Source organism: Elephas maximus, chromosome 6 (assembly GCF_024166365.1).
Source record: "Elephas maximus indicus isolate mEleMax1 chromosome 6, mEleMax1 primary haplotype, whole genome shotgun sequence".
NCBI lineage: Eukaryota > Metazoa > Chordata > Mammalia > Proboscidea > Elephantidae > Elephas > Elephas maximus.
In genome coordinates this window covers 72,984,617-73,006,280 of record NC_064824.1, presented here as the reverse complement: position 1 = coordinate 73,006,280, position 21,664 = coordinate 72,984,617, and the positions used below count along the sequence as shown (strand labels likewise).

The following is a 21,664-nucleotide window of genomic DNA, read 5'->3' as shown; positions in this document are numbered from 1 at the left end:
ATCAGAAGTAACAATGGTCTTGGGAACCCCCAAACTTATATTGGTGTCAGAAGTAGGAGCTGTCTTTTGTGGAGACTGTGCCCTCAAACTTAGTAGCTTTCTAACTCTCACAGACTGCCACACCATTCACTACCACCAGTCCCTTCTGCCATCACCTCTTCTTCTTTCTGCTTATCCAGAATTTTCATCAGTGAGTACAGTGTATTCAAGAATTCACCTCTCCTTTTACTTTAGCCCCATAGCCTAATAAATACTTTACCTTCAACCACCTCCAAAGATCTCAGGGTTTGAGGGTAAGGCCATGAGCTCCTTTTCTCAAAATGTTGGGAGACCCCATTCTAATGTGTTTGAGGCTCCAATAATGGATCGCACAAAAGTTAATCTTGATTTTTATTTTTAAAAAGTGATGCTAACTACATAAGTAATACATGAATACATTATTTTTAAAAAATATGATATTACAGCTAAGACTAAGGTCTCTTTTATGCCTTTCTCATGGCCTTCTCATTTTAGTTTCTTACGCCACCTTACTAGAGGTAACAATTTGAATTTGATGTATATACTTCTAGATGTTTCTCTCTCTCTGTGTGCTGTACATATGTATTATGGTATTGTATGCCTGTGTGTGTTTACCTAAGTGGTGTCATACTGTATTATTATTCCATAACTTGTATTCATAGTTTGTCTTAGTGATTTCTTCGTTTTAGCCCCTATAGGTCTACATCATTCCTTCAGACTATGCCTATTATTAATACTGTAAAGCAGCTTGGACACTCCCCCATCGATGTATATTTAAGTTATTTATATTCAGCAGTGCTTCAGTGAACATCCTTATACATATCTTCTGTGTGCATATGCCAAGTGTTCCTCTAGAATAAATACTGAGGGTTTGTACATTTTTTATTTTAACAGACCCTGCTAAATTGTTCTAACTAACATTTTGTCATATGGTATTGTTGAGCCTTAAATTAATGCTGTAAGCTAAGACCTGAGCATTGAGTTTTTATCTCAAAAGCAGCAGTTTGCTCTCAGGCAGATGCATGACCCTACTCTAATAAGCCCTGGACCTAAAAATAGAATAGCCATCATCTGTAGTTGGAGAAACAACTGGTGTATTTTTAGTATAGTGAGTTTTATGAGCAAAGGAATTACAGAATGAGATAAGTCAAGTGGAATTTACCTTGGGGAGACAATAAATAACCTTACTACAATCTTAGCAGGCAACAGAAGATTCCTGAAGGGTAAAGCATTGTTAAAATTAACCTTTAGGAAAGATAAAAATCATAACCACCATACAGATATAAAAATGAATACATGTTAAGAAATTTGTTTTACTCATATGACATGAGGGAACTAGGTAGGTGTTATAACTAGTTCAGAGGAAAAGTCAGAACTGCACAAATTTATATGGAGTAAAAGAATGTTGGGGCGAATTGCAAATAGATACAAAATTGCTTTTTCCACAGTGAGGGTAAAAGGAAATAAGTCAATTAAATCACTACCAGATAGGACAGAATTTACATATCCATTACACCTGATGCCTTTGAATTGATTCCAACGCATTGCAACCCTATGGGACAGAGTAGAATTACCCCATACAGTTTCCAAGGCTGTGATTGTTTATGGAAGCAGACTGCCACATCTTCCTCCCACAGAACAGCTGGTGGGTTTGAAATGCTGACCTCTTGGTTAGCAGCTGAATGCTTAACCACTTTGCCACCAGGGTTCCTGCATATCTGTTAAACCCAAAAACCAAACCCATTGTCAATGAGTTGATTCCAACTCATAGCAACCCTATAGGACAGAATAGAACTGTCCTATAGGGCTTCCAAGGAGCGACTGGTAGATTCGAACTGCCGACCCTTTGGTTAGCAGCTGAGCTCTTAACCACTGTGCCACCAGGGCTTCACATATCTATTAAAAAACCAAGCCAAATGCGTTGCCATTGAGTCGGTTCTGACTCATATCCATAAAAATAAAAAAAAACAAACCCATTGCTGTTGCGTTGATTCCAACTCATAGTGACCCAATAGGGCAGAGTAGAACTGCCACGTAGGGTTTCCAAGGAGTGACTGGTAGATTCGAACTGCCATCCCTTTTGTTAGCAGCCATGGCTCTTAACCACTGCACCACCAGGGCTCCTCATATCTATTAGTTACCCATAGAGTTCCAAAATAACTCAAGGATAATAAGCAAGGCTTGAATCTGACAACCCAGTAGAATGTGCTGTAGATGATACATAGTTTTCCATTGAAACACAATCTTTTTTTCTGCTATGAATAAATATTTCAAGTTTCTTAAAAACGATATGAGACCTTGATTCTCAGGGAGTAGGTAACCTGGGAAAGAACTTGGCAGGAAGGCTCTGTGTAGAGGCTAAAGGGAGATGATCACTGAAATTTTAGGCTTTGAGTTGCTTTGAGAGCTGCCATGTTCAACTTAATTCATTTGAGACAGTGGGAAATAAACAAAGGGCTTGGGTCCTTTCTCCTATTTCTGAGTAACAGTCCCAGTCTTTCCTTAGGCTCTACCACTTGTGACCTTGAGCAAGTTATCTAACCTCTTTGATACTTGGTATATCAGCACCTAGTGCTGCTGTAACAAAAAATATCACAAGTAGGTGGCTTTAAAGAACAGAAATTTATTTTCCCACGGTTTTGAAGGCTAGAAGTCCAAATCAGGGAATCAGCTCTAGAGAAGGATCCTTCTAGGGGAAGGTCCTTCCTCGTTAGCAGCCCCTGGCATTCCCTGGCTATATCTTCACATGGCTTCTGTCTTCCCCTGCTTGTGTCTTTGTGTTTGTACTCCCTTTTAGGTATTAGTTTTAGGACCCATCCTACTCTGGTATGGCCTCATTAATGTAACAAAGGAAAAAAACTATTCTCAAACAAGAGTAAATTCACAGGTAAGGGGGAGGGGCCACATAACCATAGCGCTCAGTTTCTTTACCAGTAAAATCAGAGTGATAGCACGATTCTTACGGGGATGAAGTAGAATAATTCCTAACCAATTATGAGGATTAAATGAAGTTTAAATGTATATAAAACACATAGCACATAGCAAGGATGCAATAAATATCATCCATGGTGTCACCCAGGTACCTCCTAAGGAGAAGCTTTTTCCATTGTTAGGGTTTTGCAGTTAGGATTGCCTTCTTCTGTCATTCTAAACCCAGTTTAAATGTCTCCTCAAAGAGGGTTTTCCTGTCCGTCCAACTTAAAACACCTCACTAGTTATTTCTTTTGCCTTGTCCAGTTTTACTTTCATCATAGCACTTATCACTAATTCCTATTTTGTCTGTTTTACACATTTTCTTTTTACTTCTTTATCATCTGCCTCCCATCATTAGAATGTAGTTTCTAAAAGAATGACAATTTGGTCTTATTCAGCAATTTTCCCCTGCAGATTGAATAATTCCTGTCACATATTTGTCATTTGATAAATGTTTCTTCAATGAATGGTGCAAGTGACTTCTATATTTCTGTCTACTCCAGTAAAAATTCCTCAGAATCTATTCTGCTGGGCTTTTTCTTAGCTTCAGCTAACACATATATTATCTGTAGAAGGAAGGAGAATTTTTTTCTAGTCCTGATTATCTCTAATGCCCTGTGTTATGAGAAGTTAGAAATATGATCACATAAGTGAAGAAACGTTAGTGGAAGATCACCAGTGGTGAGGGAAATGCTAATGGGAGAACAAAATGGCAAGATTATATCAATATGTTAACAAAATGGAGGCTGTAACAGGAATAGTAGGTTAGAGTGGGAGAGAAAGCTACAATCTGTTGTGACACAATTGTGGCATTACATTTTTGGATGTTTTGCTTTGCTCTTTGGATATAGTGATGCAAATATTTTTTCAGAATCATTAAATTCTGGAAATGAAAGATAGTTTAGTTCAACTCTATTTACATACACAGTACTTCATAGATAAGAAACGGATTTAGAGAGATCAAGTGAGCAATACAGATGGCAAAAGCATCAGCTGGTAAAACTGGGACTTAAGACATTGATCTCTAATCTTAATCTTATTCTGATTTATTATCTTAATATATGCTTTAGTTTCTCACATATACAAAATGTTGGGTTATGTTCTATACATTTGTATTTTCACAAATATACCTTTTTTTTCTTTTTCTTTCCCAATAGGTAGAAAACAGACCAAAGTATTATGGAAGAGAGTAAGTATGGATTATCAGAAAACATTTTATAGATTGGATTATGTAAGAAAGACAGGTAAATGGATGCTTTTAGTACTGTCGAAGAAAAAAATTTTTACCAAACAATGTTAAAACAGGCAAGGGCAACTTTTATTTAAAAGGTTATAGTAAGAAACAGGAAAGTACATGAACAGGGGAAGGACTAATGGAAAAAGGGGAACGGGTTATTGTAATGAGACCATTACAAGGGAAAGAGAAATAAGAACTAAATCTGAGTTCCAACTCTGCTAAAGCAAAGAACTGAGATACATTTAAAAGAAATCTATGGGGATGACCACTGGGATGGGCTAGTGATTCACAAAGACCTCATGGAACCTAGGAGACCTCTAGGAGGGGAAGAGTGAGATGAGGGTTAAGCTAAAGGAGAGGAGGAAGATTGGGGAAATAAGGAAGGGAAACATTTGTTCTTTTTTTTTTTTAATATTATTTTATTGTGTGTTTGGTAAAAGTTTACATAACAAATTAGGTTCCTATTTGACAATTTCTGCACAAATTGTTCAGTGACATTAGTTATATTTTTCATGGTGTGTCGACATTCTCTTTAATAGCATTCTGGTTGTTCGATTTCAAGTGCGGTAGTTTCCCTGTCTCCTTATCTTCTCATCTTTGCTTTAGAGCAATTATTGACCTTTTGGTCACATAGAGATGATTTTTTAATGGATAATCATACTCATGGGTAATATCTTTTTTTTTGGTTTGCCAATCTGTGGGAAACATCTCTTCTAAAGTTACTCAAACAGAGTATATCATTAAGTCTGTCTCTGTCAGTTATTTACAGTAAACCTTCTCACGTAAAAGAGTGAGGGTTTTTCTTTTAACAAGGGACTCAGGTAAAATTCAACTTTGTCAGTATAAATAAAAGCAAGATAAAGGAGGCATTCCAGTTTGAAGGAGTTAAATTACCTTACTTTTTTTTCCTGATTACAAATATAATTGTTCTAATTGATGAAAAATACAGAAAATAAAAGCAAGTATAAAGAAGAAAATAGCATGGGAAAACATACCCACAAAACGTTAAAGGAGAGTCTTGAGCCCAAACGGCAGACTAGTCGGATACAACATGCTGTGTCTCTGCAGCAGAGGCCTGAAAAAACGAGTAAGACAGATACAGATGTCAGTCCTGGAACCCTGAGCATCAGAAGAAGGGATAAAGAACTAGATAAAGAACAAATAGTTAATGGAAGAAGAAACTGAAAACAGTGAACAAGAAAGAATGGAGCAGAAGTGTCTGAGCAACTGGGCTGCACAACAGGGCCATCTTGATAGAAGGACATTGTTGATCCTGGTTGAGGAACACAGAAGGCAGCTTCACAGAATTCCCATCAGGACACAGAGAAACTGAGAAAACACACCCAAAGTGAAACAAGGTAATCAATGACACAACCCCCTCCATACACACACACACATATCCCTGCAGCCTAGACCACCAGGGACCATGCCCAGCTTGCCTGGGACTGTTGGTGGGAGTTTCTGCACTAGCAACCAACAGTATGCACAGACAACACCCAACTCAGTGACCAGTGAGAATGCCCCCTGCACCCACACCCAGCTGACCAGCGAAACAGACATAGCATCTCACCAGAAACACTAGCTACATCCTCAGCTGCCCCACAAGACCAGCGAACAGAGAACCATCTCACACACCCATTCACTGCCCCACCCATCTGGAGACAGGAAACGAGAGCTCCAGTGCGGCCAGACTAGCAACCAGAGTAGCACATACACTCTGCCTACTCGGATATATCAAAAAATCAGGATGCAGCAAACAAACATACAATAAACCAATAAATATAATAACCCCTTAATGCCTCAGAGAAAGCAGACAATAAATATCAAATCACATAAAGAAGCAGGTCAAGATGGCTCCAGCAAGTAACAAAAATAAAGCACCAGAAAACCTTCCGGAGGAAGAAAAGGTAATGAAACTACCAGAAAAGGAATTGAAAAGTCTAATATAGAGGGTTCTCTGAGAGATCAAGGAGAACACAGACAAAATTAAGGAAAACACAGACAAAACAATAGAAGAATCCAGGAAAACAATACAAGTACAAAATGACAAAATAAATAGACAATTAGAAACCATACAAAAACACCAACTAGAAATCCAAAAGTTTAACAGTAACTTTTCAGAAATAGACAACTTAATAGAAGAATGTAGGAGCAGAAGTGAATTATTGAAATGCAGACTTAGTGAAATTGAGGACAAATCCCTTCAACGCCAGTTTGACTAAAAATCAGAAAAAAAGAATGAAGAAAGCCTAAGAAATGTGTGGAACACTATCGAGAGGAAAAATTTGCACACAATCTGATTTCTAGGACAGAGGCAGGCAATGAAAAACACAGAGAATTGTTGAAGATTTGCTGAAGGAAAACTTCCTTTATATCAAGAAAGACGAGAAATATCTATCCAAGAAACTAAACGAACCCCTTATAAGACGGATGACAGAAGAAAGTCACCAAGACATAATCAAATTTGCCAAAACCAAAGAGAAAGAAAGAATCCTGAGAGCAGCTCAGGAAAAATGAAGTCACCTACAAGGGAGAACCAATAAGATTAAACTTTGATTACTTGGCAAAAAACCATGCAGGCAAGAAGGCAATGGGATGACATATATAAAATCTTGAAAGAAAAAAATAGCCAACCAAGAATTATGTATGCAACAAAACTGTCTCTCAAATATTGACGATAGCAAAATTTCCAGACATTACCAGATAAACAGAAATTAAGGAAATTTGTAAAAACCAGGCCAAATTTACAAGAAATACTAGAGAGATTTCTTGGGACAGAGAACTGACAACAACCTGAGATTAGGACATAGGTGCAGCATCAACCAGATACCAACCCAGATAAAGAATTCTAAAAAAACAAAAGACTGAAAACAAAGAACCAGAGACATCAACCTACAAATGACAACAACATCAAAACAAAAAGGGGGAATAAACGGTATAGTTACAGAACTTTCATATAGAGAGGAAGTCAATGAGGTATCAAGAAATAAAAGATTGCTTTAAATTTAGGCAGATAAAGGTAAACTTCAAGGTAACCACAAAGAAACTTAGTAAAGCTACTCATCAAAAGAAAAAAGAAGAACAAAGTCTTAGTATTCACAAAATCAACAACAATGAAAGAAATGAAAAGAACATGCACAAACAAAAAGAAATCACAGAAGTTAAGCATACAAAGAAAGCTTCAACACCACACAAAAAAAACAACAAAAGGACAGCAGTAACCTATTGATAATCACATGGAGCGTAAATGGCTTAAATCCATACTAGTAAAGAGACAGACAGTGGCAGAATGGATTAAAAAAAAAAATCCGTCTATGTACTGTCTATAAGAGATGCACCATATACACAAAAATATTAATAAACTAAAACTTAAAGGATGAAGAAAAAAAAGGAACAATAACCAAAAAAGAGCAGGAGTGCCAGTATTAATCTATGATGAAATAGACTTTAAGGCCAAATTCACCATAAAAGATAAGGAAAGCCATTATACAATGATTAAAGGATCAATCCACCAAGAGGACATAACCATGGTAAATATATAGGCAGCCAATGGCAAGGTGTCAAAATACACAAACTCTAGAAAAAAAAATTTTTTTTAACAGCATTGGAAAGAGATACAGACAGTTCCACAATAATAGTAGATTTCAGCACACCACTTTCTATGCAGGATGGAACATCTAGAAGGAAACTCAGAAAAGATACACAGGATCTAATTGCCACAATCAACCAACTTGACCTCAAAGACATATACAGAACACCCCATGCAAGAGCAGCAAAGTATGCATTGTTTTTCAATGTACGTGGGTCGTTCTCCAAAACAGACCACATTTTAGGCCACAAAGCAAGCCTCAATAAAATCTAAAACACTGAAATAATACAAAGCATTTTCTCTGACCACCACACTATAAAAGTTGAAATCAATAACAGGAGGAGCAAGGAAGAAAAAAAATCCAGTACATGGAAACTGAGTAACACCTTGCTTAAAATTGAGAGATCCATTTCTGTATAGCATTAACACGAAAATCATATTAAGTCAGTAGTAGAAATTGATTGAAGTTTATTTAATACATGATTTGCAAATTGTGGCAGCATTTCTAACTGGAAAGTCAACAGTGTTCCAAAGAAAGATCTTTTACAGATTTTTATGATCCAGATTTTCGTTTGTAATTATACATTACCAAGGAAACAGGACCAAAAGAGCATTGACATAATAACTCATGGGGATACAACATTTTCTTGAAGAACAATACAGATAATTACTGATTTACCCAAAAACATAGTCTAATCTGACTTTCGGATTTTCTGTTGAAACTGCACATAGATGATTCTTTAAAAAAGCACAGTGCCCGAGGCAAAATGGTCTTTGCTAATTGCTATTGTTAGGTGCCATCAAGTCGATTCTAACTCATAGCGACCTTATGTACAACAGAACGAAACACTACCCGGTGGTGTGCCATCCTCAAAGTCATTGCTGTGTTTGAGCCTGTTGTTGCAGCCGTTGTGTCAATGCATATCATCAAGGGTCTTCCTCTTTTTTGCTGACTTTCTTCCTTGTGAAGCATGATGTCCTTCCCCAGGGACTGGTCCCTCCTGATAACATGTCCAAAGTATGAGAAACAAAGTCTCACCATCCTTGCTTCCAAGAAGCACTCTGGCTGTGCTTCTTCCAAGGCAGACTTCTATGTTCTTCTGACAGTCCATAATATATTCAAGATTTTCCCCCAACACCATAATACAAAGTCATCAATTCTTTGGTCTTCCTTATTCATTTTCCAGCTTTTGTATGCATATAAGGCGATTGAAAATATCATGGCTTGGGTAAAACACACCACAGTCCTCAAAATGACATCTTTGCTTTACAACAATTTAAAGAGGTCTTTTGCAGCAGATTTGCCCAAGACAATTACGTTGTTTGATTTCTTGACTGCTGGTTTCATGGGTATTGATTGTGGATCCAAGTAAAATGAAATCCTTGAAAGTCAACATTTTCTCCATTTATCATGATGTTGCTTATTGGTCCAGTCGTAAGGATTTTTGTTTTCTTGATGTTGAGGTGTACTCCATACGGCAGGCTGTGGTCTTTGATCTTCATCAGTAAGTGCCTCAAGTCCTCTTCACTTTCCGCAAGTGAGGTTGTGTTATGTGCATATCACAGGTTGTTAATGAGTCTTCCACCAATCCTGACGCCATGTTCTTCATATAGTCCAGCTTCTCTGATTATTTGCTCAGCATATAGATTGAATAAGTATGGTGAAAGGATACAATCCTGATGTACACCTTTCCTGAGTTTAAGCCATGTAGTATCCCTTTGTTCTGTTTGAACAATTGCTTTTTGGTCTACATAAAGGTTCCACATGAGTTCTGGAATTTCCATTTGTTGCAGTGGGAATTATGATCCACACAGTCGAATGCCCTTGCAGAGCCAATAAAACACAGGTAAATGTCTCTCTGGTATTCTCTGCTTCCAGCCATGATCTGTCTGACGTCAGCAGTGATATCCCTCGTTCCACATCCTCCTCAGAATCTGGCTTTAATTTCTGACATTTCCCTGTTGATGTATTGCTGCATCCATTTTTGAATCATCTTCAGCAAAATTTTACTTGCGTGTGATATTAATAATATTGTTTGATAATTTCTGCATTATGTTGGATCACCTTTCTTTGGAATGGGCACAGATATGGATCTCTTCCAGTCAGTTGGCCAGGTAGCTATCTTCCACATTTCTTGGCATAGATGAGTGAGAGCTTACAGCATTGCCTCCATTTGCTGAAACATTTCAGTTGATATTTCCTCAATCCCTGGAGCCCTGTTTTCTACCAGTGCCTTCAGTGCAGCTTGGACTTATTCCTTCAGTACCATCGGTTCTTGACTATATGCTATCTCCTGAAATGGTTGAACGTCGACCAATTCTTTTTGGTATAGTGATTGTGTGTATTCCTTCCATCTTCTTTTGATGCTTCTGGCGTCATTCAGCATTTTGACCATAGAATCCTTCAGTATTGCAACTTGAGGCTTGAATATTTTCATCAGTTCTTTCAGCTTGGGAAATGCTGAGTGTGTCCTTTCCTTTTGGTTTTGTAACTCTAGGTCTTTGCACATTTCATTATAATACTTTGTCTTCTTGAGCCACCCTTCAAAATCTTCTGTCCAACTCTTAGACTTCATTATTTCTTCTGTTTGCTTTAGCTACTCTATGTTCAAGACAAGGTTCAGAGTATTTCTGACATCCATTGATCAAAACCATTGAAAGCTTCACCTTTTCACAGATTGGCTAGAAACTGTCAAATCACTGCGATTCTGCATTTTAAATTGTCTTTCTTAATAATTAGTAGTACAGGTTTTAGTAAAGACAATCAGGAGGGTCTTCATTTGTCCAACAAATCTTACTGTTCACTAAATGCTAATAAAAAAACATAAGAGTAGAAAGTATGTGGGTCATTTGTGCTCTGTTTATGATTTGTTTATTTGAAAAGTTCCCTAAAAGATGTTTTCCAAGATTGTCTTAGCTTTTGTCTTTATACCTCAGGGCCCAGTTGATAAGTCATTGTGAGTCCAGCTTCAGCTGGGTCACATTTTAGGACAGGGTATAATGCCTCTAATATTACATCCTACATCAGTTTCCAACTTTGCATTCTACTCATCAGTAATTGTCAATGCATCTTGATAGCATGTTTGATCAATTTCAGACTGCAGAAGTTAGGAAAAATCTTCAATTTCCTCATCTTTGGCGTTAGTGGTTGGTGCATAAATTTGAATAACATTCATATTAACTGCTCTTCCTTGTAGGCGTATGAATATTATCCTGTCACTGACAGCGTTTTGCTTCAGGATAGAACTTGAAATGTTCTTTTTGGCAGTGAATGTGACACCATTCCTCTTCAATTTGTCATTCTCTGCCTAGTAGACCATGTGATTGTCCATTTCAAAATGCCGATACCGGTCCATTTCACTTATGCTTAGGATACCTTCTTTAGGATATCGATATTGTTAATTAAGCTGGGCTATTATTTGACTTAAAGGTGACTTCCAGGATACCAGTTTCAGCTAGGAGTTTAAGGTTAAAGAGTATCTTAGGACAATTATTTGGGTGGGCCACTTACAACCTCCATAGATCCAAAAGTCTGGATCCCACAAGAATTAAAATCTCCATTTCTTCGTAGTTACAGATATAATTTTGTAGTCTGATCTTTCCATTTAATGTTAATAGTGAGTATTTATGTGTTTTATGAAACATACTGTAAAAATTTTAAACTCCTTAATATTTCTGATTTTTTTTTTAAAAAGAAATATAGCTCTTTGGGAAGAAAAAATAAAAATCACCTATAGTCACGTAATCATTTGTTTTTCATGACTTGAGATCATATCAGATAATAATATGCATAGCAAACATTTTTAAATTATTTTAAATCTATATAAATATAAAATTTGAAGACTTTTGTGAATGGCACTCAGACACTTCGGAATTAAGGGAAGAATGATTCCAATTTGAAAACCATTGACCTTCTTTATGGTTGTACCACGATTTATTTAGTCACTCTTCTGCTTTTGCATTTAGGTTGCTTTTAAACTTCCCTGTTAAAAGTAGTATGATAAGAAAGTTAGTGCAGAAAGCTTTTTCTGGGGTGGAAATTTTGGATCAGCTGGTATGAATAGTTTTAAGGTTCTTTAAATATCATTGTCAAGTTTTGTTCCAAAATGTGTTTCCTTCCGAGGGATATTCTTTTAAATTGAGTCATTTAAAAAAAAAAAAAAAAAAACAGATATTAAAATATGCTAACTTCGTTAATTGATGTCATGGAACCTTAAAATATATACTAATAAACTAATCCAGTGTCTTCATTGCTAATATAGAGATAGTTTACCATATTCTTCCTTTCAGTACTCAGAGTCTGGGCCTGAGCCTGGACCTGGTTCCGAAAGACTGAGGAATTTATAGAGATAATAAATCCCAGGAACCCATTGTTATACCTGCCTGTTTTAACAGCCATGATTGGAACATACCTACCATGACCTGTTTTAAGACTTAAATTAAGAAAGACTGAACCACTACCGTGAGGAAAATGCCAAAAAAAAAAAAAAAATTGCTCTTTGCCCCCTAGTAAATTTCCTAAATGATAAGGTACCATTTTAGGACCTTCTAAATATATCATTCCAAATTCATGTGACTTTTGTTTTGCTTTATGCCAGTAAAAGCTGCAGAGTTTCATTTGAGCCATCACTCTATTCAGTTATCTTTAAGGAGATAATGTATGTGTAAGTTCTTGATAAGCCGTGAATCACCATATAGCTGTAAGGTGGTTTTATATTTTTAATATGATGATCAGCCACCACTGACATTTGTTTTCTTTTTCAGTGTTTTATGTCAGTGTTATAGATAAATCTGTTCATACAAAGAGTGTGTTATTTGTGTTTGTTCTTTCTGCTCCTTTTTTCTTTGTTAATCAAAGATAGGGTTTTAGCAGGGAGTGAAAGCAAGTATTACAGTTGTTTGCTTTTGGCTTGAGTATCCAGTAATGCCCATTATGCACATTATTGGGCAATCATGCCAATTAAGGGCAACCCAGGATCCTGGAAAATTGCCAACATAGACTGGAAGCCAAAATTTTGGAGCAGTGCCACTAGTGTGAAGAAAGGAAATGAGACACATTTCTGTACATTTTTTTAGTATGTCCATATGGTCAAACGGCTACATAAAAAAAAGGACTGTCCTCTCAAGAGAATGACTGATCTACCCTTAGATGGATGTGCATTTTGATTTTGTGGTTGTTAAGTGGATTGGGTAGCTACTTTGTTGCTGTTCTAGTCACCATCGAGAAGCTGGCCAGAGGCCAGGCCCAGAGAAATACAAGCGTAGTTAAGCACAACTGCTCCCAACCGCTCCCTTCCATTGTGGCAGTACCTTGTCTAGAAAACAACAGCAGAAGGTAGGGAGTTTTGTTTTATCTTGTTTTAATGAAAAAAGTAGAAAGCATACAGTTTCTGAATTGACTTTGTTTCTTAGGTTCCATGGCATGATCTCCAGAGAAGCAGCAGACCAGCTCTTGAGTGTGGCTGAGGGGAGCTACCTCATTCGGGAGAGCCAGCGTCAGCCAGGAACCTATACTTTGGCTTTAAGGTTGGTTGTGGACCTGTAATTATAACTGTGCTTCATTTAAAACCCTCTTAATAGGGGGTTTTAAATTTTAAAAGCATCCAGCATGTAATTGAATTGGTTCTTGTTTTCTTGGGGCCTAATTACCATTTTAATAGCTTTGAGACCTTTAAAAATTCCTCATGAATGGCAGCACTCAGCTTACTAATTAAGAATTGAAAAACCTTTAAAGCATTTTTATAGTAGCCGCTTCCTTCCACTGCATCTTACCCTTGTCTGCCGTTGCTCCTGCTGTGTCAGCTCCCATGTATTTCTTGAATAAGGAAGGGACTAAGAGAAAAGATCTTTGTGGCTTTCAGTTGAAGCAGCTTTTCTTGGGAGCTCTTGGCTCTTTCCAGTCAATGAATTTTGCCAAGCATTTTGACTGTTTTAGTTTGTACTCCAGTGCCCAGAACCAAATATTCCCATTAACCCTGCAATAATATAACAGTAATAACAATAACATGCTTATCCATTGAGCTTATCTCATGCCAGGCCTCTAACCTCTTTTAATCCTCACAACAACTTTTGTGATGTATCTACTCTTACTATCCCCACTTTACAGATGAGGAAACAGAGGACAGAAAGGTTGAGTAACTTGGCCAAAGGTCACAGGTTTAGTAATTCATGGAGCTGGGATTTGGGCCCAAACACTCTGGCTTCAGAGACTGCACTCTAGTCACTCTACATTGCTGACTTTGCAGAGACTTGGAATAGTTATCCATTGTCTTTGTTCATTCTTTCGTATGCTTCTTCATGCATTCATTCATTCATTCTTGGAAGAGACGTAAGTAGCAACTTCCTAAGGAAGAGGTCAAAGAAATGATGTTTCTTTTGGTAGCCATAACCTTAAAAAGAATGAAAAGCTGATATTAGTGCTTACAACTCTAATACAATCATGTCTAACTCCTCCAAACACTTACGCCTGTGTGAGTGAACAGTTGTTAGTTGCTGTGGAGTTGAGTCCGAATCATGGCAGCCTTACACATAAACAGAATGAACATTGCCAGGTGCTGCTCCGCCCTCATAGTTGTTGATAGGTTTGAGCCTGTTGTTGTAGCCACTGTTTCAACCCATCTCATGGAGGGTTTCCCTCGTTCTCGCTGACCCTCTGCTTTATCAAGCATGATGTCCTTTTCTAGTGATTGGTCTTTCCTGATGACATGTCCAAAGTAAGCCAGATGAAGTTGCACCATCCTCACTTCTAAGGAGCATTCTGGCTGTATTTCCTCAAAACCTGAGTGGTTTGTTCTTCTGGCAGTCCATGGTATAATCAATATTCTTTGCGAACACCACAATTCAAATGTATCAATTCTCCTTCCATTTTCCTTTTTCATTATCCAGTTTTCACATGCATATGGGGGGTTACTCTTATTTCTGACCACAAGATTTAACGTTAATCTTTATGATAAATAGGAATGAATTAATTTACTTATATTTAATATTGAATTCTGAATCAACTGCATACTTGGAGAATAGACTTGGTATGGGAGTTCATGGAAATTTGCTTTTTATGACAAATTATTAAGTGCAAATCAACCTTTAATTAATTAATTTTACAGCTCCTTGGGTTTAAATTGTGTTATGCAGGGAAGAAAACTAGGCTGGGAATTCAAATACATGTTAGTTTTGCCACTAACGAACTAGAACATGAATTTGGGGCAAATCACAGAATTTCTAGTAGTTGGTTTCTTCGTCTTCTTACTGCTAACATTTTATGATTATAAAATCAAAACCAAACCCATTGCTGTCGAGCTGACTGACTCATAGTGACCCTATAGGACAGTAGAACTGCCCCATAGGATTTCCAAGGCTGGGAATCTTTACAGAACCAGACTGCCACATCTTTCTTCCATGGAGGCGCTGGTGGATTCGAACTGTCCACCTTTTGGTTAGCAACTTGGGCTCTTAATCACTGAACCTCCAGGGCTCCTTAATGATTATTAAAACAAAAAAAACAGTTGCCGTCAAGTTGATTCCAACTCATAGCGACCTCCAAGGAGCTCCTGGTGGATTTGAACTGCCAGCCTTTTGCTTAGCAGCCATAGCACTTAACCACTATGCCACCAGGGTTTCCCTTTGTGATTATAAACCCACTCCGACCCATTATAGGAGTCTGCAAATAATCTCATCATCTGAGTGTCTGAGGTAATAAGCCTTGATGTAAAGGCCAGTGAATAAGGAGGAAGGAGTTGTGGTAAGTGGAGGGAGAGAAATCTATCTAACACTGTCTTCTTTCTCCTTCCTTGTCTTTCCTACCTCTCTCCAAGATCACATGGTTAATGAGTGGAATTTGAACTCAGTTCTGCCTCATTGCCAAGTTTAGGTACTTTCCATTACACAATATTGCCTTTCAAGTTGTAACATGGCCGTCATGCAGTTTTCGCTGGCTGACAAACAACCTAGGGCCAAGGACTTAATTTGGAGAAATGCAGCACCCAAAACCTCCAAGTTCTTCGTCATTCCTGCCCTCTTCCCCTCTCTCATGCTGCTCATGACTCTAAGTTTATAATCACTTCCCACCGACTGTGGTGCTATAAGTCCTAAAATAGAAATTGGAAAATAGATGGACATAAAATTGATGGGAACATTTTTAACTTATAGGTCTAGGATAACATACAGCCTTTTTTTTTTTTTTTTGTCATTGAAAATCACCGTAAAATCATTACATGGAAAAGAAATAGTGGGCACAAGAGGCTGTGGTGGGGGTAGAGAAAGGAATTTGCAAATACGCACTGTAATTTATGTGCAGAAATTTGACCTTTTCCTTGTTTTGAACTAGGTGTGTGTTGAGGGGTATTAAACAGAGTAGACGTAGAGGTTGTATTGGCATATCTATTACTCTTTTCTGGTACCATTTCAACTGATGTCTCTCCCAATTCACATCGATTTGTTTTTAACGTAATGAACAATCTATTTGGAGACACCCAGTTTGTCTCGTCAGTAGCAATCATTGTTCACTATACATTTACTGTGGCAACCAGTGGCTCCAAAAATAGGAATTAGGCATAAGTCCTTGAACTCAGGTTGTTCCGTAGGCATGTCAACCTCAGTACGTCCAGAGTAGAACTCCCGCTTTTCCTCCCACGTATGCTGTAACATCTGTATGCCCTGTATTAGCTTGTGCCACTGTTGTCTAATCAGTTCCATAAGAAAGAAGCCAAGTCATCATTTTTCATTTTTCCCTAAGGGCTATTTTAAGACCTGTATATGCCCCAGCACCATTGGTGCAATGGTTAAAGCACTTGAATGGTAACCAAAAGGTTGACGGTTCAAACTCACCAGCAGCTCCATGGGAGAAAGGTGTGGCAGTCTGCATCTGGAAAGATTCCCAGCCTTGGAAACCCTATGAGCAGTTCTCCCCTGCCCTATAGGGTCTCTATACATCGGAATCGACTCGACAGCAATGGGTAGCTCATATCATATCAAACACTATATGCTACATTTAATATATATTGTTTTTTGTTAAGGTTGTTTAGAATTGTTTTTATAATTTTGCTTTTGAAGTTAATTTTAGTTTTGTAGGTTTTCTTTCGCATTTTGGAGCTACACTTTTTTTTTTTTTTTCCATGTTTCAAACATTTTTATACATCCTGGAAAGCAGTAGGTACTATGCCAGTATTGGCCTAATGGTTAAGAGGACTTTTTTCCTTGCTCATCTCCCACAGCCAAACCCAGCAATGTAATTTATTAAGTGTATCTCAAATATTTCCCTTACTTTTCTTCTCCAAGTCACTTCCTGAGCTAGTTCAGTCACTGTGTGGCCTGCTTATTCCCTCCAATGTGTGCTTCACAGTAACATAAATGATCAGTCTTAAAATCTTAACATCTGATGCAGTGATCTGCAAGGTGCAGTATTGAGTAGGGCACCAGGTTTCAAACAACACACCTCGCTTCATCACTGACATCTCCCCCTCACCTCTGGGCAGAGGGCCTTAATCTTCCACTGAGAATGTTTGTGTATAATCAGAGGTGGTATTTAGAGGAATGTTATTATATTGTGCTGTCATAGTGTCAGTTTTCTGCAGTCATGCAGGAGGTTCTCAGTACATGGCATATAAGGTCTTTTATGGTTAAGGTCTGACTTTCATCTTCTGCATCTTCTCCCACGCCCCATATCATCTTGAATTCCAGTCCAGGCCTTGTCTGACTTTGCTGCCTTTGCTTGTATTGAGTCCTTGGTTCTGGAAAAATGGTAGCTGCTCAGTGAAAGTTTATTGTACAAAGGGAACCTATAGATAGGCACCCATATGGTTTCAATGTGTCATTGAAATCATGATGTGCTAGCCCAGGCACAGGATCTCATGAACTTTTTCAAGGTGACTTTGGGTTTTTTCTGTATTTTGGTTTTGACAATGCTTAGATTAATGAAATAGCATAATAAATATCACTTATGAGTAACCTAAAATAATTTAAAAGGTTTGATTGATAACTTTTTTCCTTATGGTTTTCATAGTCTTACAACTAACCCTTTAAAAAATATTTTACAAAGCTTTATATGATTTTTTCACTAGAAGAAAAAATTCTCTTTTTAGTTTCAGTGCTGTATGGAGTGACAAATGAAGACATACGGTTAACCCATTTTTTTAAATTATCCTTATTATTAAATATTATACCACAACTGTCATGTACCCAACATACATTTTAAGAAAACACCCATTACCTTTGGAATCCCCTGTGTACTGTGTGCCCCCCCCGCTGCCATCCTGCTTCCCCCTGTTCCACACAGAGGCAGTCTTATCCTGAATTTTGTGGTTGTCATTCCCTTGCTTTTCTTTCTAAGCTTATAAGTTTGTATCCCTACATAATCTATTTTTATTTGCTTCTGAATTTCAAATAAATAGAATGTGTTTCTTACCATTATGTTTCTGAGATTTATCTTTGATATAGTAGACACACACACACAAAAATCCTATTCCCTTTGAGTCAATTCAACTCATAGCGACCCTATAGGACAGGGTAGAACTGCCCCATAGGGTTTTCAAGGTGCAGCTGGTGGATTCAAACTGCCGATTGTTTGGTTAACAGCCTGAACTCTTAACCACTGCGCCACTAGAGCTCTGATAGAGCACATGGCTATGATTAATTTATTTTTACTGCTGTGTAACAATCCATTAATTAAATATACTATAATTTATGTCCATACTGCTATTGCTGGACATCTGGGTGGCTTCTAGGTTGGAGCTTTTATAAACAGCTCTAATCTTGTACATGTATCCTGGTACACTTGTGTAAGAATTTCTCTATTATATTTACTTAGAAGTAGAACTGCTCAGTCAGAGTGTATACATCTTTTGCTTTATTAGATGTCTTAGTTATCTAGTGCTGCTATAACAGAAATACCACAAGTGGATGCCATCAACAAACAGGAATTTATTTTCTCACAGTCTAGTAGGATAGAAGTCCAAATTAAGGGTATCAGCTCCAGAGAGAGGGTTTTTCTCTCTGTCGGCTCTGGAGAAATGTCCTTCTCATCAATCTTCCTGGGAACTAGGAGCTTCTCCACGCAGGAACCCTGGGTCCAAAGGACACCTTCTGCTCCAGGTGCTTCCTTCTTGGTGGCCTGAGGTCCCCTCCCACCCCCTTACTTCCCTTTGCTTTTATTGCTTGTTAGATAAAAGGTGGTACAGACCACACCCCAGGGAAACTCCCTTTACATTGAATCAGGGATGTGACCTGATGGGTGTTACATCCCACCCTAATCCTCTTTAACATAATCCAATATTGCCTTATTAACCACAGGCAGAGATTAGGATTTACAACACATAGGAAAATTATATCAATCATAAAATGGAGGAAAACCAACTGGGAATCGTGGCCTAACCAAGTTGACACATATTTTGGGGGGACACAATTCAATCTACGACATTAGATAATACCAATTTTTTTCCAAAGTAGTTGTGCTAACATATACTCTACAATAGCGCATGAGAGTTTCTTTTGTTTCCCTTTCATACTTGTACTTAATACTGTCAGACTTCAACTTTTACCAATCTGATGTTGTCTGGTGATTAATTTGTATGTCTCCCTTCCTAATAAGGTTCGTCATCTTTTCGTACATTAATAGACCATTCGTATTTTCTCTTCTGGGAAATCCTTTTCAAACCCTTTGCCTTTACTTCTGTTGTGTTATACAGCTTTTTTTGTTTATTCATAACAGCTATTTGTTCTGGGTACTAATTGTTTGGTTATGTATAAATTGAAATGTCTTCTACAGATTTGTGGTGGTCTTTTATTCCTATTTATGGTGTTAAGTTTTTAATTTTAGCTCAAGTACATATTCCATTTATAGTAGATGTAATTATGGATACATTTGGGTTTAAAATATTGCCTTATTATTTATTTCCTATTTGACCCTCCTGTTTTATGTTTTCCTTTTCTTTCTTTTGTTGTCTTACTTTAGATAAATCAATTTTTTTAATTATTCCTTTTTTTTTTATATATATTAACTTGAGAGCTATCTTTTGGTAGTTAGAGATTAAGACCTGTGTTCTTATAGCAAAAAAGCCAAACCCATTGCTGCTGAGCCAATTACAACTCGTAGTGACCTTATAAGACAGAATAGAACTGCCCTATAGAGTTTCCAAGGAGCTTGGTGGATTCAGATTGCCAACATTTTGGTTAGCAGCCAAGTTTTTAACCACTGTGCTACCAGAGCTCCACTATATTTTACTACTTTCCTAATGCTAGACCCTCAGAACACTTTAGTTCTTCCTTACTATTTTCGGGTATTTTATATCTGCATATATTGTAGACCCCACAAGACCTAATTATATTTTGAATAGTTAATATTTAGTATTTATGTTCACCGATATATTTACCCCTTTTATTGCTCTTTATTCCTTCTTGCAATTTTGTGTTTACTTTGGCATTATGTTTTTTCTGCCTAAAAAATTCCTTTTAGTATTTCTCTTATTGTAGGTTTGCTCTTTTCTGACTTTCTGACTTTTTTCTCTCTGAACTTCAGTTGGAATATTTTCTATTTATCTGTCTTTCAGTTCATTAGTCCTATCTTTTGCTATTTCTGATCTGCTGTTAAACCCATCTGCTGAGTTTCTAATTTCAGATATTGTTATTTAGTTCTAGAATTTAACTTCACTTTTTTCTTTAGATTCTAATTCTGTAATGAAATTCTAATTCAGTTTTCTCCATATTTTTGTCTATTTTCTTGAACTATAACCTATCAAAACAGTTGCTGGCTATAAATTACTGTTATGCTATGAATCACATAAACACTGTACCATGAATTCTTTGCTGTTGTTGACAGTATACAGAGCAAAACATGGCACCAGTTCAACAGTTTCTATGGTTGGATTATTTGCCTTTTTGTTAAGTTACTGAAGTTTGTCATATATCTTTGTTACTAGGATCTTGTCCGATATATGATTTCCAAAGATATTCTCCCAGTTGGTCTTTTCACTTTTTTGGTAGTCTTTTGATGAACAAAAGCTTTTAATTTTTATGAGGTCCCATTTATTTTGTCTTTTGCTCTTTGTACTTTTATTATATTAGATAATCCATTGTTAAAAGCTAGGCAAGACAGCATTCACCCTGCATTTTCATGTAAGAATTTTATAGTTTTAGTTTACATTTAGGTCCTTAATCCATTTTGAATTTGTTTTTGTGTATGGTATGAGGCATGGATCCTGTTTCATTTTTCTGCATGTGGAAATCCAGTTTTCCCAGCACCATATATTGAAGAGACTCTTCTTTCCCCATCAAATGGACTTAGCACCCTTGTCAAAAATCAGTTGATCATAGATGTGTGGGTTTATTTCTGGACTGTAAATTGTGTTTTGATGATATTCTTTTGCCTGTAGTACTTTAAAAATTTGATTTAAAATACTGTTTTCCAAAATGACTTTAAAATAATTCAGTATTTTAAAGATGAGATGAAAAACTTAGTTATGTTAATGATTTTAGCTCAGTGAAATCCATATAGTACTTTTGACTAACATATATCCTTAAAATATTTATCTCGGTGTGTCACTAATATTTGTCAAGGCCTCTCTTGGAAGTTAGTGGCTTGGTCTTTATTGTCAAATTGGGTAATTAAAATAATTCCCCAGATAAGTGAGTCATCAAAAACAAGAGCGTTTTTTGAACTTCTGTATTTGGCTAGGTACTATCCAAGTGGGTCAAGAAAGAAGACATTTGAGGGCTCTTAAACATAGTCTAGGAGTTTACCAGATAGGACGGTGTATATGATGAAAGTGAGCATTTGGGGAAGAACAAGTGGCCAAGCTAGGGACATGTGGCACAGCATGGAGCATTTGATGTATGGTAGGCTGCTTGTGGGCGGGGGC

The 21,664-nt window shown here is 37.2% G+C and overlaps 1 protein-coding gene across 3 annotated transcripts in view; it reads left to right on the top strand.

Annotated features, from left to right (window-relative positions):
* Positions 1-21,664, top strand: part of CHN1 (chimerin 1) — a 217,555-nt gene that overhangs the window by 92,016 nt on the left and 103,875 nt on the right. For 2 of the 3 annotated variants that reach the window (XM_049887498.1, XM_049887499.1), the window contains 2 exons: positions 4,149-4,180; positions 13,230-13,343. In XM_049887498.1, the coding sequence (XP_049743455.1) occupies positions 4,149-4,180; positions 13,230-13,343 (146 nt within the window). Of the gene's footprint in view, positions 1-4,148; positions 4,181-12,952; positions 13,153-13,229; positions 13,344-21,664 lie in introns of those variants that run through there. The other variant, XM_049887497.1, reaches the window with a different exon arrangement.